Source organism: Carcharhinus amblyrhynchos, chromosome 16, assembly GCF_965287045.1.
Source record: "Carcharhinus amblyrhynchos chromosome 16, sCarAmb.v2.hapA, whole genome shotgun sequence".
Classification (NCBI taxonomy): Eukaryota; Metazoa; Chordata; class Chondrichthyes; order Carcharhiniformes; family Carcharhinidae; genus Carcharhinus; species Carcharhinus amblyrhynchos.
This window is the reverse complement of record NC_137339.1, coordinates 8,756,521-8,776,520: the sequence shown is the minus strand read 5'-3', so window position 1 is coordinate 8,776,520 and position 20,000 is coordinate 8,756,521. Positions and strand designations below refer to the sequence as shown.

General features: G+C 46.4%; 1 protein-coding gene across 1 annotated transcript in view; it reads left to right on the top strand.

The window, feature by feature from the left end:
• Positions 1-20,000, top strand: part of LOC145353815 (N-terminal EF-hand calcium-binding protein 1-like) — a 136,409-nt gene continuing 116,409 nt past the window's right edge. The window contains exon 1 of the mRNA XM_080204645.1: positions 1-146. Within this exon, the coding sequence (XP_080060771.1) occupies positions 39-146 (108 nt within the window). The 5' untranslated portion in view covers positions 1-38. The remainder of the gene's footprint in view (positions 147-20,000) is intronic.

Genomic DNA, 20,000 nt, shown 5'->3' with positions numbered 1-20,000 from the left:
TTTTTTACCTTCTTGCTGCTCTTCGATTTGATCCAGAGATGATGGCTTGCACAGAAATGATCACACTGTGTCTCCAGGCGGGGAAGCACGCAGAGAGTAAGTCTGCTGTCGGCCAGGCCAGCACGGGTGTGCCGGTGTTTATTGATGTGAGTATAACCGCAGGACGCAGCCGGTCTGCTTACTTCTCTTTTCGGTGTTTGATTTTTAAGGGGAGAAGGGGGAGAGAGAGAACCACAGAATCCCTGTGCGTTGTGCTGCTTTACCAGCCTGTGAAACCTCACTGCTACTCCCAAACGCTCTTGAGCCGTTTAGCCTGTCTGTAACTAAATGTGGCTAAGCGCAGCGGGGAGGGTGTTTAGGGACCCGGGTCCCCCTCTGCGTCTCTCCGTGTTGTGTCCTCTCCCCACTCCCTCCTTGGAGTTCTACCATCGGATAGGCACCTTCCTCCAGTGAGTGCAAGTTAAATCCGCGAGGGTGTGGAACAGTTCTCAGCATTTAGGAACTTCTTGGAGCAGCTTAGCGTCAATTTTAAAGTTTCAAAAATTGATCTCTTTGGCGGTGATTGTGGGTGAGGAGGGGGTGGGGTGGGGTGGGGAGGGGAGATTGCTGTTTTCGGTCCCCTCTCTTCACTCCCAAGGTTAGAATCGTAGAATGCCTGCAGTGCAGCTGGAAGCCACTCGGCCCATCGAGTCTGCACCCACAACAATTTCACCCAGGTCCTATCCCCATAACCCCACATATTTACCCTGCTAATTCCTCTGACACATGGTCAATCCACCTAACACACACAGCTTTGGACACTAAGGGGCAATTTAGCATGGTCAATCCACCTAACCCACACATCTTTGACACTAAGGGGCAATTTAGCATGGTCAATCCACCTAACCCACACAGCTTTGGACACTAAGGGGCAATTTAGCATGGTCAATCCACCTAACCCACACATCTTTGGACACCAAGGGGCAATTTAGCATGGTCAATCCACCTAACCCACATATCTTTGGACACCAAGGGGCAATTTAGCATGGTCAATCCACCTAACCCACACATCTTTGACACTAAGGGGCAATTTAGCATGGTCAATCCACCTAACCCACACATCTGTGACACTAAGGGGCAATTTAGCATGGTCAATCCACCTAACCCACACATCTTTGGACACTAAGGGGCAATTTAGCATGGTCAATCCACCTAACACACAGCTTTGGACACTAAGGGGCAATTTAGCATGGCCAATCCAACTAACCTGCACATCTTTGGACACCAAGGGGCAATTTAGCACTACCAATCCCCCCAACCCATACATCCCCAGATTGTGGAGGAAACTGGAGCACTCGGAGCCAGGAATCGAACGCAGGTCCCTGACGCTGTGAGGCAGCAGTGCTAACCACAACGCTACCCTGTTTGAAAGAGTGACAAGTGTAACAGTATGGTATTGGCCTGACCCCCTCCCTCGGGTGAAGCAGCTGTATTTCTGTTTACCTTCCACACTGCAGCACTTTGAGTGTTTCCCTGCATGATGCTGTGACTGTTTGAATTCGGCAGGTTTAAACTGTGAAACTATCTCAAGGCAATTGGTAAGGTCTGAGGATAGTTACAGTAATATTGAACTGTGCTCTGTTCGTGCATCTAGGAAAGTTGCCCAAGAATGTTTTGCGCCCCCCCCCACCTTGGTTGCATCCTCTGTTCTGACAGAACACTACTGCGAAATCCAGGCTGACACTCGAGTGCGGCAGTGAGGGAGTGCTGCACAGTCAGAGGCGCTGTCCTTTCTGAGTCGGATGTTAAACTGAGACCCTGTCAGCCCTCCCAGGTCGATATAAAAGATCTCATGGCACTATTTCGAAGGTGGACATGGGGGTTTGTCCCCTGTGCCTTGGCTAACATTTAACCTGCACCAATATCATTAGAATGTGGAGACGGGGCCTGAGTGGGATTGTGGTCGGTTCCGACCCGATGGGCTGAATGGCCTTCTTCGGCACTGTAGAGATTCTATGAATAAGAATTGCAATGACAAAATAGTTCAAGTGCTGAAAATCTGAAACAAAAACATAAAATTCTGGGAAAGCTCAGCGGTCAGACAGTGTGTGTGGGGGGAAGAAACAGTCAGTGGTTTGGGTTAGTGACTGCACCTCAATAATTATCTCACTGCTGTTTTGGGCTCTTGCTGTGTGGCGATTGGCTATTGCACTTTCTTATCATATTGACCGCAATTCACGGTGAAGCAATGGCCTGGTGGTATTAGCGCTAGATTGTTCATCCAGAAACTCTTATAACTCTCTGAGGACCCGGGTTCGAATCCCATCGTGGTGGAAGCTGGAATTTGATTCAATAAAAAAAGAATTTGTAATTAAGATTGTACAGATGACCGTGAAATCATTGTCGATTGTCAGGAAAACCCATCTGGTTCACTAATGGCTGTTAGGGAAGGAAATCTGCCGTCCTTACCCGGTCTGGCCTACATGTGACTCCAGAGCCACAGCAATGTGGTTGACTCTCAACTGCCCTCCAAGGGCAACTAGGAAATGGGCAACGAACGCTGACCAGCCAGAGGGGGTTCACAAGAATGATCCCAGGAATCAAGGGTTTATCATATGAGGAACGGCTGAGGACTCTGGGTCTACACTCGATGGAGTTCAGAAGGATGAAGGGAGGATCTAACTGAAACTTACAGAATACTGAGAGGCCTGGATAGATGGATGTGGAGAGGGTGTTTCCACTGGTGGGCAAGACTAAAGTTAAAGTTTATTTATTAGTCACAAGTAGGCTTACATTAACACTGCAATGAAATTCCCTTAGTTGCCACGTTCCGGTACCTGTTCGGGTCAAGGCACCTAACCAACGCGCCTTCCAGACTGTGGGAGGAAACCGGAGAACCCAGCGGAAACCCACACAAACACGGGGAGAACGTGCAAACTCCACACTGTGACCCAAGGTCGGAATCGAACCCGAGTCCCTAGCACTGTGAGGCAGTGATAGGTCCTCTAGAACTCGAGGACTTATCCATTGATCAGGTGTCTCCAGGGTCCTAAAGTTCGCCAATTCTGAAAGATATTGAATTAAAGCATTGTTAGAGAGTTTAAAAGAGTTTGAATGAAATTTGAAAAGTATAGAACAAAGTAATAGAATCTGAAGGTGTGCTGAGCACAGCTTGCAAGAAGTTGTCTTGTTACGAAAGCCCTCTGCTTTCTCAGAAGACTAAGGAAATTTGACATTTCACCAACTTTTACAGATGCACCATAGAAAGCAGTCTTGCTGGTTGTATCACAGTTTGGTATGGCTCCTGCTCTGCCCAAAACCACAAGAAACTACAAAAGGTTGTGAATGTAGCCCAATCCATCTCGCAAACCAGCCTCCCATCCATTGACTTTTTCTACACTTCCTGCTGCCTCGGCAAAGCAGCCAGCATAATTAAGGACCCCTCGCACCCCGGACACTCTCTCTTCCATCTTCTTCTGTTGGAAAAAAGATACAAGAGCCTGAGGTCATGTACCAACCAGCTCAAGAATAGCTTCTTCCCTCCTGCCATCAGACTTTTGAATGGACCTACCTTGCATCAAGTTCTCTACGCCCTAGCTATGACTGTAACACTACATTCTATATTCTCTTGTTTCCTTCTTTATGCATGGTACGCTTTGTATAGCGTGCAAGAAACAATATTTTCACTGTATACTAATACATGTGACAATAATAAATCAAATCAATTTTGGAGTGAAGGAATGTTCTTTTAAATCTGAGATGAGGAATTTCTTCAGCCAGAGGGCAGGGAATCTGTGGAACTCTTTGCCATGGAAGGCTGTGGAGGCCAGATCATTGAGTGTCTTTAAAACAAAGATAGATATTTCTTGATCAATAAGGGGATCAAGGGTTACAGGGAGGAGGCAGGAGAATGATAAGAATTACATCAGCCAAGATTGAATAGTGGAGCAGACTCAATGGGCCGAATGGCCTGATTCTGTTCCTGTATCTTATGGTCTTATGGAGATGCCCATGTCCCACGAATGAACAAAAAAAGGAACAAATGCTTCCTGGGTTGTAAAACAGTTGGGGTTGTGAATGGCGCAATGTAAACACAGACCTTCTCTCCCTGGTTTACACTGATCGGAATTTATTTTGCCCATGATGCCACAAGAGTTTGGGAAGAATATTGAGCATGGGTTCTCCTCCCGACTGCTATCCAGGACCCCATCGTGGAAATGTGCACATTCGAACATCAGCTAAAGGCAGTATTGGGCTTGGATCCTCTGCTGCCAAATTGTCTATCTGCATTCACACACGAGCAGAGTTTGAGGGATGGATGAGTACCCTACTCCATTCTCTCCTCCAGAAAGCATGGAAGGCTGGGTCATTGAATTTATTTGTGGCTGAGTTAAATTGATCCTTGTTTGGTGAGGGAGGTTGCTTTGCCCAGGATGGGGTCAGGCTGTTTGAGTGCTGTTGGAGCTGCACTCATCCAAGCAAGTGGAGAATATTCCATCACACCCCTGACTTGTGCCTTGATCAGACTTCAGTAGCTCAACAGGTGAGTTTTGTTTTGCAGAATTCTGAGCCTCTGAACTGCTCTTGTAGCCACAGTATTTATGTGGCTAATCCATTCGGTGTCTGGTCAATGGTAACAGCCAGGATATTGATTGTGGGGGATTCAGCAATGGCGATGCCATTGAATGTGGTTGGATTGGAGATGATTGGATTCTTTCTTGTTGTATTCGGACATTGCCTGGCACCGAAACATATCTACCAAAACAGAGCTTTTACTGACTGTGTGCAGTTCTAGTCACCCGATTATAGAAAGGATATTATTAAACTAGAAAGAGTGCAGAAAAGATTTACTAGCATGCTACCGGGATTTGATGGTTTGAGTTATAAGGAGGGACTGGATAGACTGGGACTTTTTTCTCCCGAGTGTAGGAGGCTGAGGGTTGACCTTACAAAGTAACGAGGGGCATAGATCAGCTAAATAGTCAACATCTTTTCCCAAAGCTGAGGAGTCTAAAACTAGAGGGCATACATTTAAGGGGAGAGATACAAAAGGATCCAGAGGGGCAGTTGTTTCACACAGAGGGTGGTGAGTGTCCGGAACAAACTGCCAGAGGTAGTAGTAGAGGTGAGTACAATTTAGTCTTTTAAAAAGCATTTAGATAGTTACATGGATACGATGGGTATAGAGGGATATGGGCCAAACAGGGGCAATTGGGACTAGCTTAGGGGTTTTTAAAAAAAGGGCAGCATGGACAAGTTGGGCCGAAGGGTCTGTCTCCATGCTGTAAACCTCCGTGACTCTATGACTTTCGGTGACTTATAGCATCAAATCTTGAAAGAGGTGAAGCTTTTTATTTTATTTATTAATGTCACAAGTAGGCTTACATTAACACTGCAATGAAGTTACTGTGAAAATCCCCTAGTCGCCATGCTCCGGTCAACTGAGGGAGAATTTAGCATGACCAATGCAACTAACTAGCACGTCTGCCAGACTGTGAGAGGAAACCGGAGAACCCGGAGGAAACCCACGCAGACACGGGGAGAACGTGCAGATTCCACACAGACAGTGACCCAAGCCAGGAATTGAACCCGGGTCCTCGGTGCTGTGAGGCAATGGTGCTACTGTTGCACTGTGTTGCCCGTGTTTGGTGAGGAAATGCCAGATTCAATTTTAATAACGTACCTCGATTCTGTAGTATTGAAGTTTGAACAAGACTTGAAACTGCTCCGAAATTTCTCACAAGCCTTGGCTAATGTTCCTCATGGAAAGTCCTTGTTCAATACTACAGAATTGGGGGGTGGGGGGGGGGGGACATTGTTAAATTGAATTTGGCATTTCCTTACCAACTAGCGTGGCATGGTGACACACTGGTTAGCACGCCTGCCTCACAGCTGTGGAGTATTTTTCCTGAAACGTAAGAAAGGAAGGAGAGTTTGTACTTAGCAGCGTTGGGTTAGCAGATGAGTGGGTTTGTGGAAACGGCCGCAATCTAAGGGTGAGATTTAAGTGAGGAGGAAAGGATGGTTAAAAGCTCTTCATGTTCATCTTGCAGCAGGCTGCCTTTTCCGAGAGGATGTAAAGATCTTTGAGTATTTTTCAAGCTGCTCTCATCCGGATAGGTGGGAGTATTCCAATCGCTCTCCTGTCTTGTGCCAAAGCTAACAGGCTTTGGAGAGGCAGGAGGAGAGTTATTTTTTGCTTGTTTCAAACACTTACCACCCTCTGAATGAAAAAATATTTCCCTCTCGCCTTAAACCTATGCCCTCTAGTTTTAGACTCCCCTATCTTTGGGGAAAGATATTGACTATCTAGCTAATCGATGCCCCTTATTATTTTATGGACCTCTGTAAGGTCATGCTTTAGCCTTCTAAGCTCCAGGGAAAAAAGTCCCAGTCTACCCAACCTCTCCTTACAACTCAAACCACCAAGTCCCAGTAGCTTCCTACTCTGCGCAAGGCACCATGTTTCTGGCACGCTCCCGTCCAGGATTTTCACAACCTCCTCTTCAAATGGGGAGAGTAGATGGATAAAGTGTGGACCTCCCCCTTCCTGTGGCCTCCTGCTCCCTGTTACTGTGAGTCACCTGACCTTGCAGGAAAGGAGGAAGCCAATCATTCGCGGGGATGTCTGTATGAACGTGGAATGGTGGTGTTGGCGTGTGGAAGCTGTGAGAGGGTGAAGGCGGGTACAGTAAGGTAGAGGCAGGTGGTGCGATGTGGCTATTGCGATGTTGGGAGCACCATCAGATTTCAATGGGTAATAGATGCCAAGGCAACAGAATGTTTGGGAAGATGAGGAGTTAGTGTTGCCATCAGAAAAGAAATAGCACCTGGTCAGACTGTTGCCTCATTCTTCAGTGAGGGGAAGATGGAGAGGCAGGCTAGCAGTTTCCACTTTGGCTGCCATCAGTGATCTTGGTACAGTTTGGGGTGGCACAGTGGTTAGCACCGCTGCCTCACAGCCCCAGGCACTCGGGTTCGATTCCCAGCTTGGGTCACTGTCTGGAATTTGCACGTTCTTCCCGTTTCCTCCGGGTGCTCCGGTTTCCTCCCACAGTCTGAAAGACGTGCTGGTTAGGTGCGATGGCCATGCTAAATTTTCCCTCAATGTACCCAAACAGGCGCTGGAGTGTGGTGACTAGGGGATTTTCACAGTAACTTCATTGCAGTGTTAATGTAAGCCTACTTGTGACAATAATCAATTAATAAACTTTAAAAAAATGCGCTCAACTATACACCCATTTTGGGGCGAGCTTTTTCCACCTCAAGTTTCCACTGAAAATACAGAAACGGTGGCACAGGAGGCCATTCGGCCCATCAGGCCTGCACTGACACCTGGGGCCCTGTTACCCCATCTATTTACCATGCTCAACCCCCCCCGCCGGACAAGAGGGGAAAATTATCATGGTCAATCCACCTAACCCGCACATCTTTGGACTGTGGGAGGAAACCAGAGCACCTGCAGAAAACATGGAGAACATGCAGACTCCACACAGACACTGACTCAAGCTGGGAATTGAACCCGGGTCCCTGGCGCTGTGAGGGAGCAGTCCTAACCACTGTGCCACCGTGCACCCTTAATTATTTGCATGTCGCCAAATGCAAAGTCTAGCATGGACCAGTGCAATCGAATGGCATTTCAGAAAGTAATTGTGAGAAGAAGTAACACTTGCATTAAAAAGAAATCCAATTTGGTAACCTGGTCGATTTTTTTAGGGCATTTGAAAATGGATTTATCTCAGTAGAGTAATGGGTTAATGAGACCATGATGTCAATGGTGATGTGAGTGTGATAATAAGAATCATCAAATAGAGAGGCTCCAAGAGAGCAAGATACAGAATGACATCTGTCCTGGAAACTGCGTGCTTACCCTGAGCTCTTTCTAAATAGTTCAGTATGAGTGGTTTCTGAAAAACTCTATACCAGCTACCACAAGTCCCTCACAGAATATACAAAATTCATCAAGGGATGGTAAGACTATACCTGCTCCTATTTCATATGTTCTTATTAGAACCACTAGCTAACGTACCAACACTGACACGTTTGCATGGATTCCAAATGGTGTCAGTCTTCTAACTCCCCTTCATTTGGGGTTATGTACCCCTCCGTGTACTGCATAGAGGCACCTCATAGTCACTTCACACAAACGGGCACTCATGCAGAGACCAGAATGAACCTTTCAGACTGGTCGAAAATGGATGCAAAATTGGCTTGCAGAGGGTGGTTGTAGAGGGTTGTTTTTCAAACTGGAGGCCTGTGACCAGTGGCATGCCCCAGGAATCGGTGCTGTGTCCGCTGTTGTTTATATTAATGATTTGGATGAGAATTTAATAGGCATAGGTTAGTAAATTTGCAGAGACACCAAAGTTGGTGGCAGATTGGACAGTGAAGAAGGTTATCCAGGATTGCAACAGGATCTTGATCAATTGGGCCAGTGGGCTGACGAATGGCAGATGGAGTTTAATTTAGATAAATGCGAGGTGATGCATTTTGGTAGGATTTACTCAGTTAATGGTAGAGCGTTGAGGAGAGTTACAGAACAAAGAGATCTAGGCATACAGATTCATAGCTCCTTGAAAGTGGAGTCACAGGTGGACAGAGTGGTGAAGAAGGCATTTGGCATGCTTGGTTTCATTGGTCAGAACATTGAATACAGAAGTTGGGATGTCTTGTTGAAGTTGTACAAGGCGTTAGTCAGGCCATACTTGGAAAACTGTGTGCAAATCTGGTCACTTTATTATCAAAAGGATATTATTAAACTAGAAAGAGTGCAGAAAAGATTTACTAGGATGCTATCGGGACTTGATGGTTTGAGTTCATAGAATAGAATCCCGACAGTGCAGAAGGAGGTCATTCGGCCCATCAAGCCTACACTGACCATAATCCCACCCAGGCCCTATCCCCATAACCCTACTTATTTACCCTAGCTAGTCTCCCTGACACTAAGGGGCACTTTAGCATAGCCAGTCAACCTAATTTACACATCTTTGGAGTGTGGGTGGAAACTGGAGCACCCCGGAGGAAACCCATGCAAACCCACGGGGAGAATGTGCAAAATCCACACAGATAGTGGCCCAAGCTGGGAATCAAACCTGGGTCCCTGGCGCTGTGATACAGCAGCGCGAGCCACTGTGGCACCGTGCCTTTAATTTACAAGGAGAGGCTGGATAAATTTGGACATTTTTCCCCTGGAGCGTAGGAGGAGACGTAGGGGTGATCTTATAGAGGTCTATAAAATAATGAGGGGCATAGATCAGTTCGATAGTCAACATCTTTTTCCAAAGGTAGGGGAGTCTTAAACTAGAGGGCATAGGTTTAAGGTGAGAAGGGAGAGATACACAAGTGTCCAGGGGGGCAATTTTTTCACACACACAGGGTGGTGAGTGTCTGGAACGAGCTGTCAGAGTCAGTAGTAGAGGCGGGTACAATTTTGTCTTTGAAAAAGCATATTGACAGTTACATGGGTAAGATGGGATTAGAGGGATATGGGCCAAATGTGGGCAATTGAGATTAGCTTAGTGGTTAACAAAAAGGCAGCGTGGACAAGTTGGGCCAAAGGGCCTGCTTCCTTGCTGCAAACCTCCATGACTCCATTTAGGAGTGAATTATCAGATCTGACACAGTGTCCACATTGAATATTAATTAATTGCTTAAAAACTGCCATTAAATGTTTTACTGCCGGCTCTGACTCAGCGATTCCCACTTGGAAGCTATAATGGGAAGGAATGTGGGATGTGGAAATGTCAATGCAGCGAGACGATATCAAGAACCCTCGAGACTAATTGGGAAGAAGCACTATTCAGGGTAATATAAAATAGCCTTGCATCGCATCGAGTTTGCACTTTGCCTGCAGCGTGAGCACAGGAATTACCAATCGGTCAGACAAGGAACAAAAATATATTTCAGGAGCTTGTTAAAGGATGGATTTTAGAAAGGGGGGTTTGACAGGAAGCGATTTATCAAAATTGAATTGCTGGAACAAGATTAGGCCATTCCATCCCCTGAGGCTGTTCCCCATTCAATGGCTGCCACAGCTTATTCTAACTCTAGTTACTCATCTTGCCTCTGTGTCCCTTAACAAACAAGAATCAATTTGTCTTAGTTCCGACATTTTTAATTGAGCACAGCTTCAGCAGCTTTCTGCAGCAGCCGGTTCCAGGTTTCAACTCATCTTTGCGTTGAGGAAGCACTTAGAATCGTTACAGTGCAGAAGGAGGCCATTCGGACCATCGGGTCTGTGCTGACCAGGCCCTAATCCCGTCACCCCACATATTTATCCTGCTAATCCCCCTGACACCAAGGGTCAATTTAGTATGGCCAATCAATCTAACCTGCACATCTTTGGACTGTGGGAGGAAACTGGAGCATTCGGAGGAAACTCGCGGGGAGAACCAACGAACGGGAGTGTACTGCTGGCGGGAACAGAATTCTGGCCAAGTTGTCTCCCATTGAAGGTGGAGATGAGGGGAATTGCTTTATTTCAGGAAGCCATGAGTCTGTGGAATTCCCTTCTCCAAACAGCAGTGGAGGCAGAGTCACAGGATGGAAATTTCTGGCCCAGTTATTGCTGGGCATCGGTACAGGCGGGACTGGAAAATTTGGAGCGCCGTTAATAGTCAACAGCTCTCTGAATGCTCTCACCCCACCTGTGACAATGCCTGTCAGTGTGAGGCCTGAAAAATCCCAGCCACTGAGTATTCTAAGGCAGAGATAGACTTGGGAGTCAAAGGGTTAGACATGTACATAGAATCCTACAGTGTGGGAGAGGCCACTCAGCCCACTGAGTTTGCACTGATCACAACTCCACCCAGGGCCTATCCTCATAACCCCTTGCATTCACCCTAGCTAGCCCCTCTGACCCTAAGGAGAAACTTAGCATGGTCAATCCATCTAACCCACATGTTTTTGGACTGTGGGAAGTGGGGGTTAGGCAGAAAATTGGAGTTGAGGCCACAATCAGGTCAGCCATGATCTTATCGAATGGCAGAGCAGGAGTGTGGGACCGAGAGGCCTACTTCTGTTTGTAACTACGTTTGTTTGGGTCGACCATGATCTAACTGCCTGCAGTGGAACAGGCTGAGGGGGGCCGGGATGAATGTCCTACTCCTGTTCCTCTGCTGCGCCGCTCTGTCATATTGCAAATAAGAAGAACTTGTCCCTGCAGCAGAGGGCACAGATTTAGCAAAAGAACCAGAGGTGACATGAGGAACCTTTTTTTTAACACAAGTTGCTGTAATCGGGAATGCACTTCCTGAAAGGCCGGTGGAGGCAAGTTCAGTGGTGACTTTGAAAAAAGAAGTTAGGTTTTCTTTTGTTGCAGGGCTATGGGGAAAGAGCAGGGGATTGGAACTAATTGGATAACTCTTTCAAAGATCTGACACAGTCTGGATGAGAGGGTAGACCTCCCTCTGTGCTGTATCAATCCCAGATTCTGCTCCGTCTCATAGCTGTCGTGGGATCGTGCTGTGGGGAAAACATTTGCTGCTTTTGCCCATGGAAGGACAATCACTACTCCTCAAAATAGTCCATCGTTTGCGAAAGGCTGGGAAAATGTGTTTGCAAAGATATGATACAAAAGCAGTCACCTTCCTCTAAAGAAAAGTCACGCATTCGGTATTATTTTAATGACTCACCGGGTAAGCTGTTGAATGCTCCTGACCTTGCGACACAGGTAGGCGTGCTGTCGAGGTACTGATGGTTGTCCCTGAAGGATTAATTAAAGCTTCATTTCTGCAAGAACTATTTATGGATCCTGCAGTTTCGCGTTCCAGCAAATCTTGAGCTGAAGCGCATCAACTTTGTTGAAATGCGATTTATTCCATTTCGCACACAGTCCTCTGTGAGCATTTTGATTTTGCGTCAATAAATACTTAGTGGCCAATGGATATATTTTTATTGGAGTCAAAAGCGAATGTGGTCTTCAGGTGAAGCTGGGGTAATGGTTGGGAGAAAGTGTACAGATATAATTTCATCAACATTCTTTATATTTTTGTAGGCGATTTGATTTTTATGTTATTGTATGGTTCAATAACAAGACGTCTGCCAGTTTGGGAAGCAGGGACTTGGAGATGGTTGAAGCAGAGGGACTTGTGGCAGTTCAGGCGGAGGAGCTGGGAGATACAATTGATATGCCATCATTGACAAGAGGGTGTAATTACAGTGCGACAGGTTCTATACAAGTAGATTCCATCATCAATCCACATTTGGATTTTACATCATAAAATATTTACATTTCTATAGTTCCTTTCATGACTTCAAGACATCCCGAGCCACATTACAGCCAGTGAAATACTTTTAAAGTGTAAGGTAAAGTTTATTTATTCGTCACAAGTAGTCCTACATTAACAGTGCAGTGAAGTTACTGTGAAAACCCTCTAATCGCCGCACTCCGGCGCCTGCTCGGGTGCACTGAGGGAGAACTTACCGTGATCAGTTCACCTAACCTGCACATCTTTGGATTGTGGGAGGAAACCGGAACACCCGGAGGAAGCCCACACAGGCACTGGGAGAATGTGCAAACTCCGCACAGGCATTAACACTGCGATGAAATTACTGTGAAAATCCCCTAGTCGCCACACTCTGGCACCTGTTTGGGTACACTGAGGGAGAATTGAGCATGGCCAATGCGCCCAACCAGCACATCTTTGGAATGTGGGAGGAAACCCATGCTGACATGGGGAGAATGTACAGATTCCACACAGACAGTGACCCGAGACCAGAATTGAACCCGGGTCTCTGGCACTGTGAGGCAGCAGCACTAACCACTGTGTCACTGTGCCGCCCCAATGTAGTCATTGGTTACAGTGCAGGAAACTGCGTGGCAGTCAATTCCTGCACAGCAAGCTCCCAAAAAAAGTGATGCAAGTTGAGGAATCGCTATTGACAAAAACACCATGGAGAGCAACCTCCCTCCCCGCCCCCTCACTGTCCCAGTACACCCTCCCGGCTTGGTTCTGCTTTGAAATGCCGACATGGGATCGTTTACATTCATCCAAAAGAGCAGATGGAGTCTCAATGAAATGTGTCATCTGGAAGACTGTGGGCACGATTTTACTGCCTGTTCATGAGTCACTGCAAGCGAGGGTGGAGAATTTGCCATTCAGCCAAATCTCCATTCCCTGCAGCGGGACTGGAAAATCTCACAGGCTTGAACCTGCCAGAAGATTCTGCCCAGCATCCCTGAGAATGCAGCCTCAGTGCTGTATTGGTGCGTCAGCTTAGATTAAGGACTTGAGACTCTAGCCTAGGACTTGAACCCACAACTTGCTAACTCTTTTTTTTTTAATTCATTCATGGGGTGTGGGTGTCGCTGACTGGACCAACATTTATTGCCAATCCATGAGAGCATTTGAGAGTCAACCACATTGCTGTGGCTCTGGAGTCACATGTAGGCCAGACCGGGTAAGGATGGCAAATTTCCTTCCCTAAAGGGCATTAGTGACAGGTGGGTTTTTACACCAATCGGCAATGATCGTCATTAGACATTTAATTCCAGATATTTATTGAAATCAAATTTCACCATTTGCCGTGGTGGGATTTGAACCCAGGACCCCAGAGCTTTACCCTGAGTCTCTGGATTGCTGGTCTCGCGACAACACCACTGTGCCACTGCATCCCCTCAGCAAAACACAGAAAATAGAAGCAGGAATAGGCCATTCGGCCCCTTGAGCCCACTTTGCCATTCATTTTGATCATGGCTGATCATCAAATTCAATATCCTGATCCCACCTGCCCCCCCCACCCCCGATACCCTTTGATCCCTTTAGCCCTAAGAGCGATATCTAATTTCTTCTTGAAATCAGACAACGTTTTGGCCTCAACCACATTCTGTGGTAGTGAATTCCACACATTCACCACTCTCAGGGTGAAGAAATTTGTCCTCACCTCAGTCCTAAAAGGTTTACCCCTTATCCTCAAACTATGACCCCTGGTTCTGGATTCCCTCACCATTGGGAACATTCTTTCTGAATCTACCCTGTCTAACCCTGTTAGAATTTAATGAGTTTCTGTGAGATCCCCCTCACTCTTCTAAACTCCAGTGAATATAATCCTAACTGACTTAGTCTCTCCTCATGTGACAGACCTGCCATCCCAGGAACCAGCCTGGTAAACCTTGGCTGTCCTCCCTCTATAGCAAGGACATGAACATAGAACATTACAGCGCAGTACAGGCCCTTCGGCCCTCGATGTTGCGCCGACCAGTGGAACGAATCTAATGACCCTCGAACCTAAACTATTCCAATGTTATCCATATGCCTATCCACTGACCATTTGAACCCCCTTAAAGTTGGCAAGTCCACAACTGCTGCAGGCAGGGCATTCCACGCCCTTACTACCCTCTGAGTAAAGAACATCTGCCCTATATTTATCGCCCCTCAATTTAAAGCTATGTCCCCTCATGTTAGCCATCACCATCTGAGGAAAAAGGCTCTCGCTGTCCACCCTATCTAATCCTCTGATCATCTTGTTTGCCTCAATTAGGTCTCCTCTCAACCTTCTCTCTCACGAAACTAACCTCAAGTCCCTCAGCCTTTCCTCATAAGACCTTCCCACCATACCAGGCAACACCCTGGTAAACCTCCTCTACACCCTTTCCAATGCCTCCACATCTTTCTTATAATGTGGCGACCAGAACTGTACGCAATACTCCAAGTGCGACCGCACCAGAGTTTTGTACAGTTGGAACATGATCTCATGGCTCCGAAATTCAATCCCTCTGCCAATGATTCAATGGTAACTTCAAAAAGGAGAATTAGCTAAATACTTGAATTGGGGAAGAGGAGTGGGGGGGGCGCGGTGTGAGTACGGGAATTGCTGGGGGTATGTGGAGAGAACCAAAGAGTGGCACTAGTTTTATCACTCTGTCAAAGAACAGGAACAGACGCGCTGTGCCAACTAGTGACCTTCTGTGCCGTAAGGTGCCATGAATATAAATAATAAATTACAGAAAACAGGAGTAGGAGAGATTTAGCAGATGCCAGACATGGCGAGGTCAGACCAAGTTCTATCTAAACGGCAAATTTAATCATTGCCCTGACAGTGTCAAGGCAGTGAGTACACAAGATCCTTTAATTGGCCGGTTCAAGTCTGCTGCTGATTGGTGGCAATGTGGTTGCTAAGGGAACCTTTGCTCTGTGTAGGAATTTTTTTCTGCGCTGTGCTGGATGAATGGGAAGCAGCTGCTCAAATTTAAATATTCACTGTTTGATTACGCTCGTAAAACAGAAACTGTTCTTTAGAAATCCACCCTTGACAAGTGTTGTTTCATTGGCTGAGCAGATGCGCTAACGTACGGTGGTGATACATTTTTGCAGCCAATTTGTCATGGATATTTTCAGATAGCGATCCCCAAAACAACATCTGGGCATCATTAAGGGGGAGAATTAGAATTTGGGCTCAGGGTTAGGCCTGGACAATGGGTTAAGATTGGGTATGGGCTTAGGGTTAGGATGGGAATAGAGGGATATAGTTCCCCCAGAAGGGTAGGGGATTTTTAGTTCAGATGGGCAGCATGGCCGATGCAGGTTTGGAGGGCCGAAGGGCCTGTTCCTGTGCTGTAATTTTCTTTGTTCCTTATTTTCTTTGTTAGGCATTGGGCTGAGGGTCACAGTTGAACTGAGGGTTAAGGTTCTGCTGAAGATTAGGGTCAAGCTGAGGCTGAGGGTTGGGATGAAATGTTGGGATGAAGGGTCGGGATGAAGAGTTGGGATGAAGGTTCGGGAAGGCCTGAGAGTTAGGATTGTTTCTGGGGGATTAGGGTTACATTGAGGGTTAAGGTGGGCTTAGGTTGAAGGATGGGCTGAGGGTTAGAACTTCCCTGTGCTTTTCATGTCCAAATCATCCGATCTCTTGTAAAACTGCAGGAGGCCACTTTGGGAAATGGAACACCTGCAGTACGTGTGGGTGGCAGTAAGTCAAGACTGAACCAACAGTGAGTTTTGTTGGTGGTAGATTGTTATAATTCATGGGGTCTAATTACAGTGTTAGCAGTGAGCACAGCAGGAACCTGATTGTATATTTACTCGTTAACCACCTAATGAAGCCATTTCAATGAAGTCAGTTTGAAAAGAAACACAGGTTGGGTGTGAGCTATTTGTGATTTACTCTCGCTGGGTTTTCCTATCGCTGGCATCCAGCCCCTCTCCTCGAGTGAGGAGCCTGGATATGTTGATCCCGTCCGACTAAGCTGGAGCTGAATCCAGTTTTCAGAGGTGAAGGCCAGTGTATCAATTTCTGTTCTTTTGTCAAAAGACAAAAGGGGTGGCACACTGGTTAACACTGCTGCCTCACAGTGCCAGGGACCTGGGTTGGATTCCCAGCTTGGCTCATTGTTTGGCTCGGAATCTGCACACTCTCCTCGTGTCTGCATGGGTTTCCTTCGGGTGCTCCGGTTTCCTCCCACAGTCCGAAAGATGTGCGGGTTAGTTGCATTGGCCGTGCTAAATTCCCCCTCAGTGTACCCAAACAGGAGCCAGAGTGTGACGACGAGGGGATTTTCACTGTAACTTCATTGCGGTGTTAATGCAAGACCATTTGTGACACAGATAAATAAACTTAAAAACATCTTGCACCGGGAATTTGCATGGAAATGGTCTCATTCCAACACCAGAACTTTGGCAGAAACCAGTGCCTGGTGGAGAGCACGTGGGCGCTAAGGAAATTCTCAGTGTTGGTTTCCACCATTTGGATTGAATCCAAATTCCAAAGGTGACAGAGGCAGGGGTGTGGCACATACGGTCGAGTTCTGAGAGTGTAATGGGATTTGATATCAGACAGTTGTGTGAGGAGGGGGGCTCATCCAATATTGACCATTTTACATTGTGACAATCAGTCTGGAGGACACCCACCCCTGCAAAAACCACCCCCCCCCCCCACCCACTCATCTTTCCATGGGACCAAATTACTTAGAATTTATAACACTTAGATAGGCCATTCAGCCCAATGGTTCTGTTTCTTTTTATTCATTCGTGGGACATGAGTGTCGCTGGCTGGGCCAGCATTTATTGTCCATCCTTAGTTGTCCTTGTACGGCAGTTGAGAGCCAATCACATGCAGACCAGACCGGGTAAGGACGGCAGATTTCCTTTCCTAAAGGGCATTAGTGAACCAGATGGGTTTTTTTCCAACAATTGACAGTGGTTTCATGGTCATCAGTTGATTCTTAATTCCAGATTCTTTCCTGAGTTAGGTTTGTGCTTCGGGTTAGGTTTGGAGAAACAAGAGCCTTGTATTTGTGAGGATGTATCTTGGCTATGAGTGACTTAAGATAGGTGGTCTTCTTTTGCTAAAACTGTTTATTTATAGAATTTACAAAGAATTATAGTAAGCTCATGGTGTTCAGGACTCACAGAGTGTTCTGTAATCAGCAGTCTTAGAGCCTCTCGGACATCTGACCCCTGATGGCACAGTTGTATCACTAATATTAGCATGGTCTCATTGACATAACCATTAACCTATTACTCAACATCCAGGTGGCACAGTGGTACAGTGGTTAGCACTGCTGCCTCGCAGCGCCAGGGACCCAGGATCGATTCTTGCATCGGGTAATGTCTGTGTGTCATTTGCATGTTCTTCCAATGTCTGCATGGGTTTCCTGCGGGTTCTCTGGTTTCCTCCCACAAAGTGCTCAAGTTAGGTGGATGGGTCATGCTAAATTGCCCCTTAGTAAAGTGTGTAGATTAGGGGAATTAGTGGGGTAAATAGGTGGAGTTACGGGGATAGGGCCTGAGTAAAATGATCTGTCGGAGAGTTGGTGAAGACTCGATGGGCCAAATGGCCTCCTTCTGCATTGCAGGGATTCTGTGATGACTAAGCTGTATATAGGCTCCTTAGAGTCCAAAGATGTGCCGATTAGGTGGATTAGCCATGGTAAATTTGCGGGGTTGTGGGGATAAGGGGGTGGGGGTGGGTCTAGGTGACTTACTCTTTTGTAGAATCTGTGTAGACTCACTGTGCCAAATGGCCTCCTGTAGGGATTCTATGGTTCTATGGTAGGTGTTCTATGGTTCTATAGTAGGGGCTGTATGGTTCTATGGAAGGGGTCTTTGGTTCTATGATAGGGGTTCTATGGTTCTATTCCTCAAGATTATATTGAGCTTCACTAGATGTCCAAAGATGTATAGGTTAGGTGGATTGGCCCTGCTAAATTGCCCCTTAATGTCCCAGGATGTGTTGATTAGCGAGGCAAATATGTGGGGTTACTGGGATAGAGCAGGGGGATGGGCTAGATGATTTGATTTGATTTATTATTGTCGCATGTATTGGGGTACAGTGAAAAGTATTGTTTCTTGCGCTATACAGACAAAGCATACCATTCATAGAGAAGGAAAGGAGAGAGTGCAGAATGTAGTGTTGCAGTCATAGCTAGGGTGTAAAGAAAGATCAACATTAAAGATTAATGTGAAGTAGGTCCATTAAAAAATCTGATGGCAGCAGGAAAGAAGCTTTTTTGAATTGGTTGGTAAGTGTTATTAGACTTTTGTATCTTTTTCCTGACGGAAGAAGGTAGAAGAGAGTATGTCATGTTGCATGGGGTCCTTGATTATGCTGGCTATTTTTCTGAGGCAGCGGGAAGTGTAGACAGTGTAAATGGATGGGAGGCTGGTTTGAGTGGTGGTCTGGGCTCAATTCCGGAGAGGGAGCCCGAGAAACGGTTATCACATCCAAGGAAGGCAACAAGCACGCAAATTACCCATTCCTGACTTGGGGAGGTAGTGACAAAAAATAACAATACAGGACTCTTTCAAGGCCCTATAATTGGAATAAATACACTTTAAATCACGACCAGTTGTAGTTTCTTGTGGTCTTGGTCAGAGCAGGAGCTATACCAATCGGTGATATACCTAGAAAGAATGCTTTTTATGGTGCATCTGTAAAAGTTGGTGAGAATTGTAGCGGACTTGCCCAATTTCCTTAGTCTTCTGAGAAAGTAGAGGCAGACATTGGTGGGCTTTCTTAACTGTAGTGTCGGCATGGAGGAACCAGGACAGCTTGTTGGTGATCTGGACACCTAAAAACTTGAAGCTCTTGACCATTTCTACTTCACCCCCATTAATGTAGACAGGGGCATGTTCTCCACTTTGCTTCCTGAAGTTGATGACTATCTCCTGTTGACATTGAGGGAGAGACTATTGTCGTTGCACCAGTTCACCAGATTCTCAGGTGAGATGCTTTGTCGGAATGTAAGTGCAGACCCGATGGGCCAAATGGTCGTCTTCTACACTATATGGATTCTAAGAAAGAAAAACAGTGCCTCAGACCAAGGACAGAGATGTCAGTGTGAGGGCGAGGTGGGAAACTAAAGTGACAGGCCACTGGAGGTTCAGCTTGCAAACTGAATGGTTGTGTTCCACAAAGCAGTCATCCAGTGGTCTCCCCAGTGTAGAGGAGATCGCATCGTGAACCGAGAAGACAACAGATTAAATTGAAAGAAGCAAAAGTTAATCACAGCTTCTCTTGGAAAGAGAAAGAGATTAGAAAGAGTGCTGAAAAGATTCACTAGGATGCTACTGGGACTTGATGGTTTGAGTTATAAGGAGAGGCTGGATAGACTGGGACTTTCTTCTCTGGAGCGCAGGAGACTGAGGGGTGATCTTATAAAGGTCTATAAAATAACGAGGGCGCAGATCAGCGAGATAGTCAATATCTTTTCCCAAAGGTGGGGGAGTCTAAAACTAGAGGGCATAGGTTTAAGATGAGAGGGGAGAGACGCAAAAGGGTCCAGAGGGGCAATTCTTTCACACTGAGGATGGAATAGGCTGCCAGAGATAGTAGTAGAGGCAGGTACAATTTTGTCTTTTAAAAAAGCATTTAGACAGTTACATGGGTAACATGGGTGTAGAAGGATATGGACTAAATACGGGCAATTGGGATTAGCTTAGTGGTTAAAAGAGAGGCGGCATGGACAAGTTGGGCCTAAGGACCTGTTTCCATGCTGTAAACCTCTATGAATGTATGATTCTATGAGGAATTGGGGCCTTGGACAGTGAGGAGTGAGGAGGTAAAAGGGCTGATGTTCACAC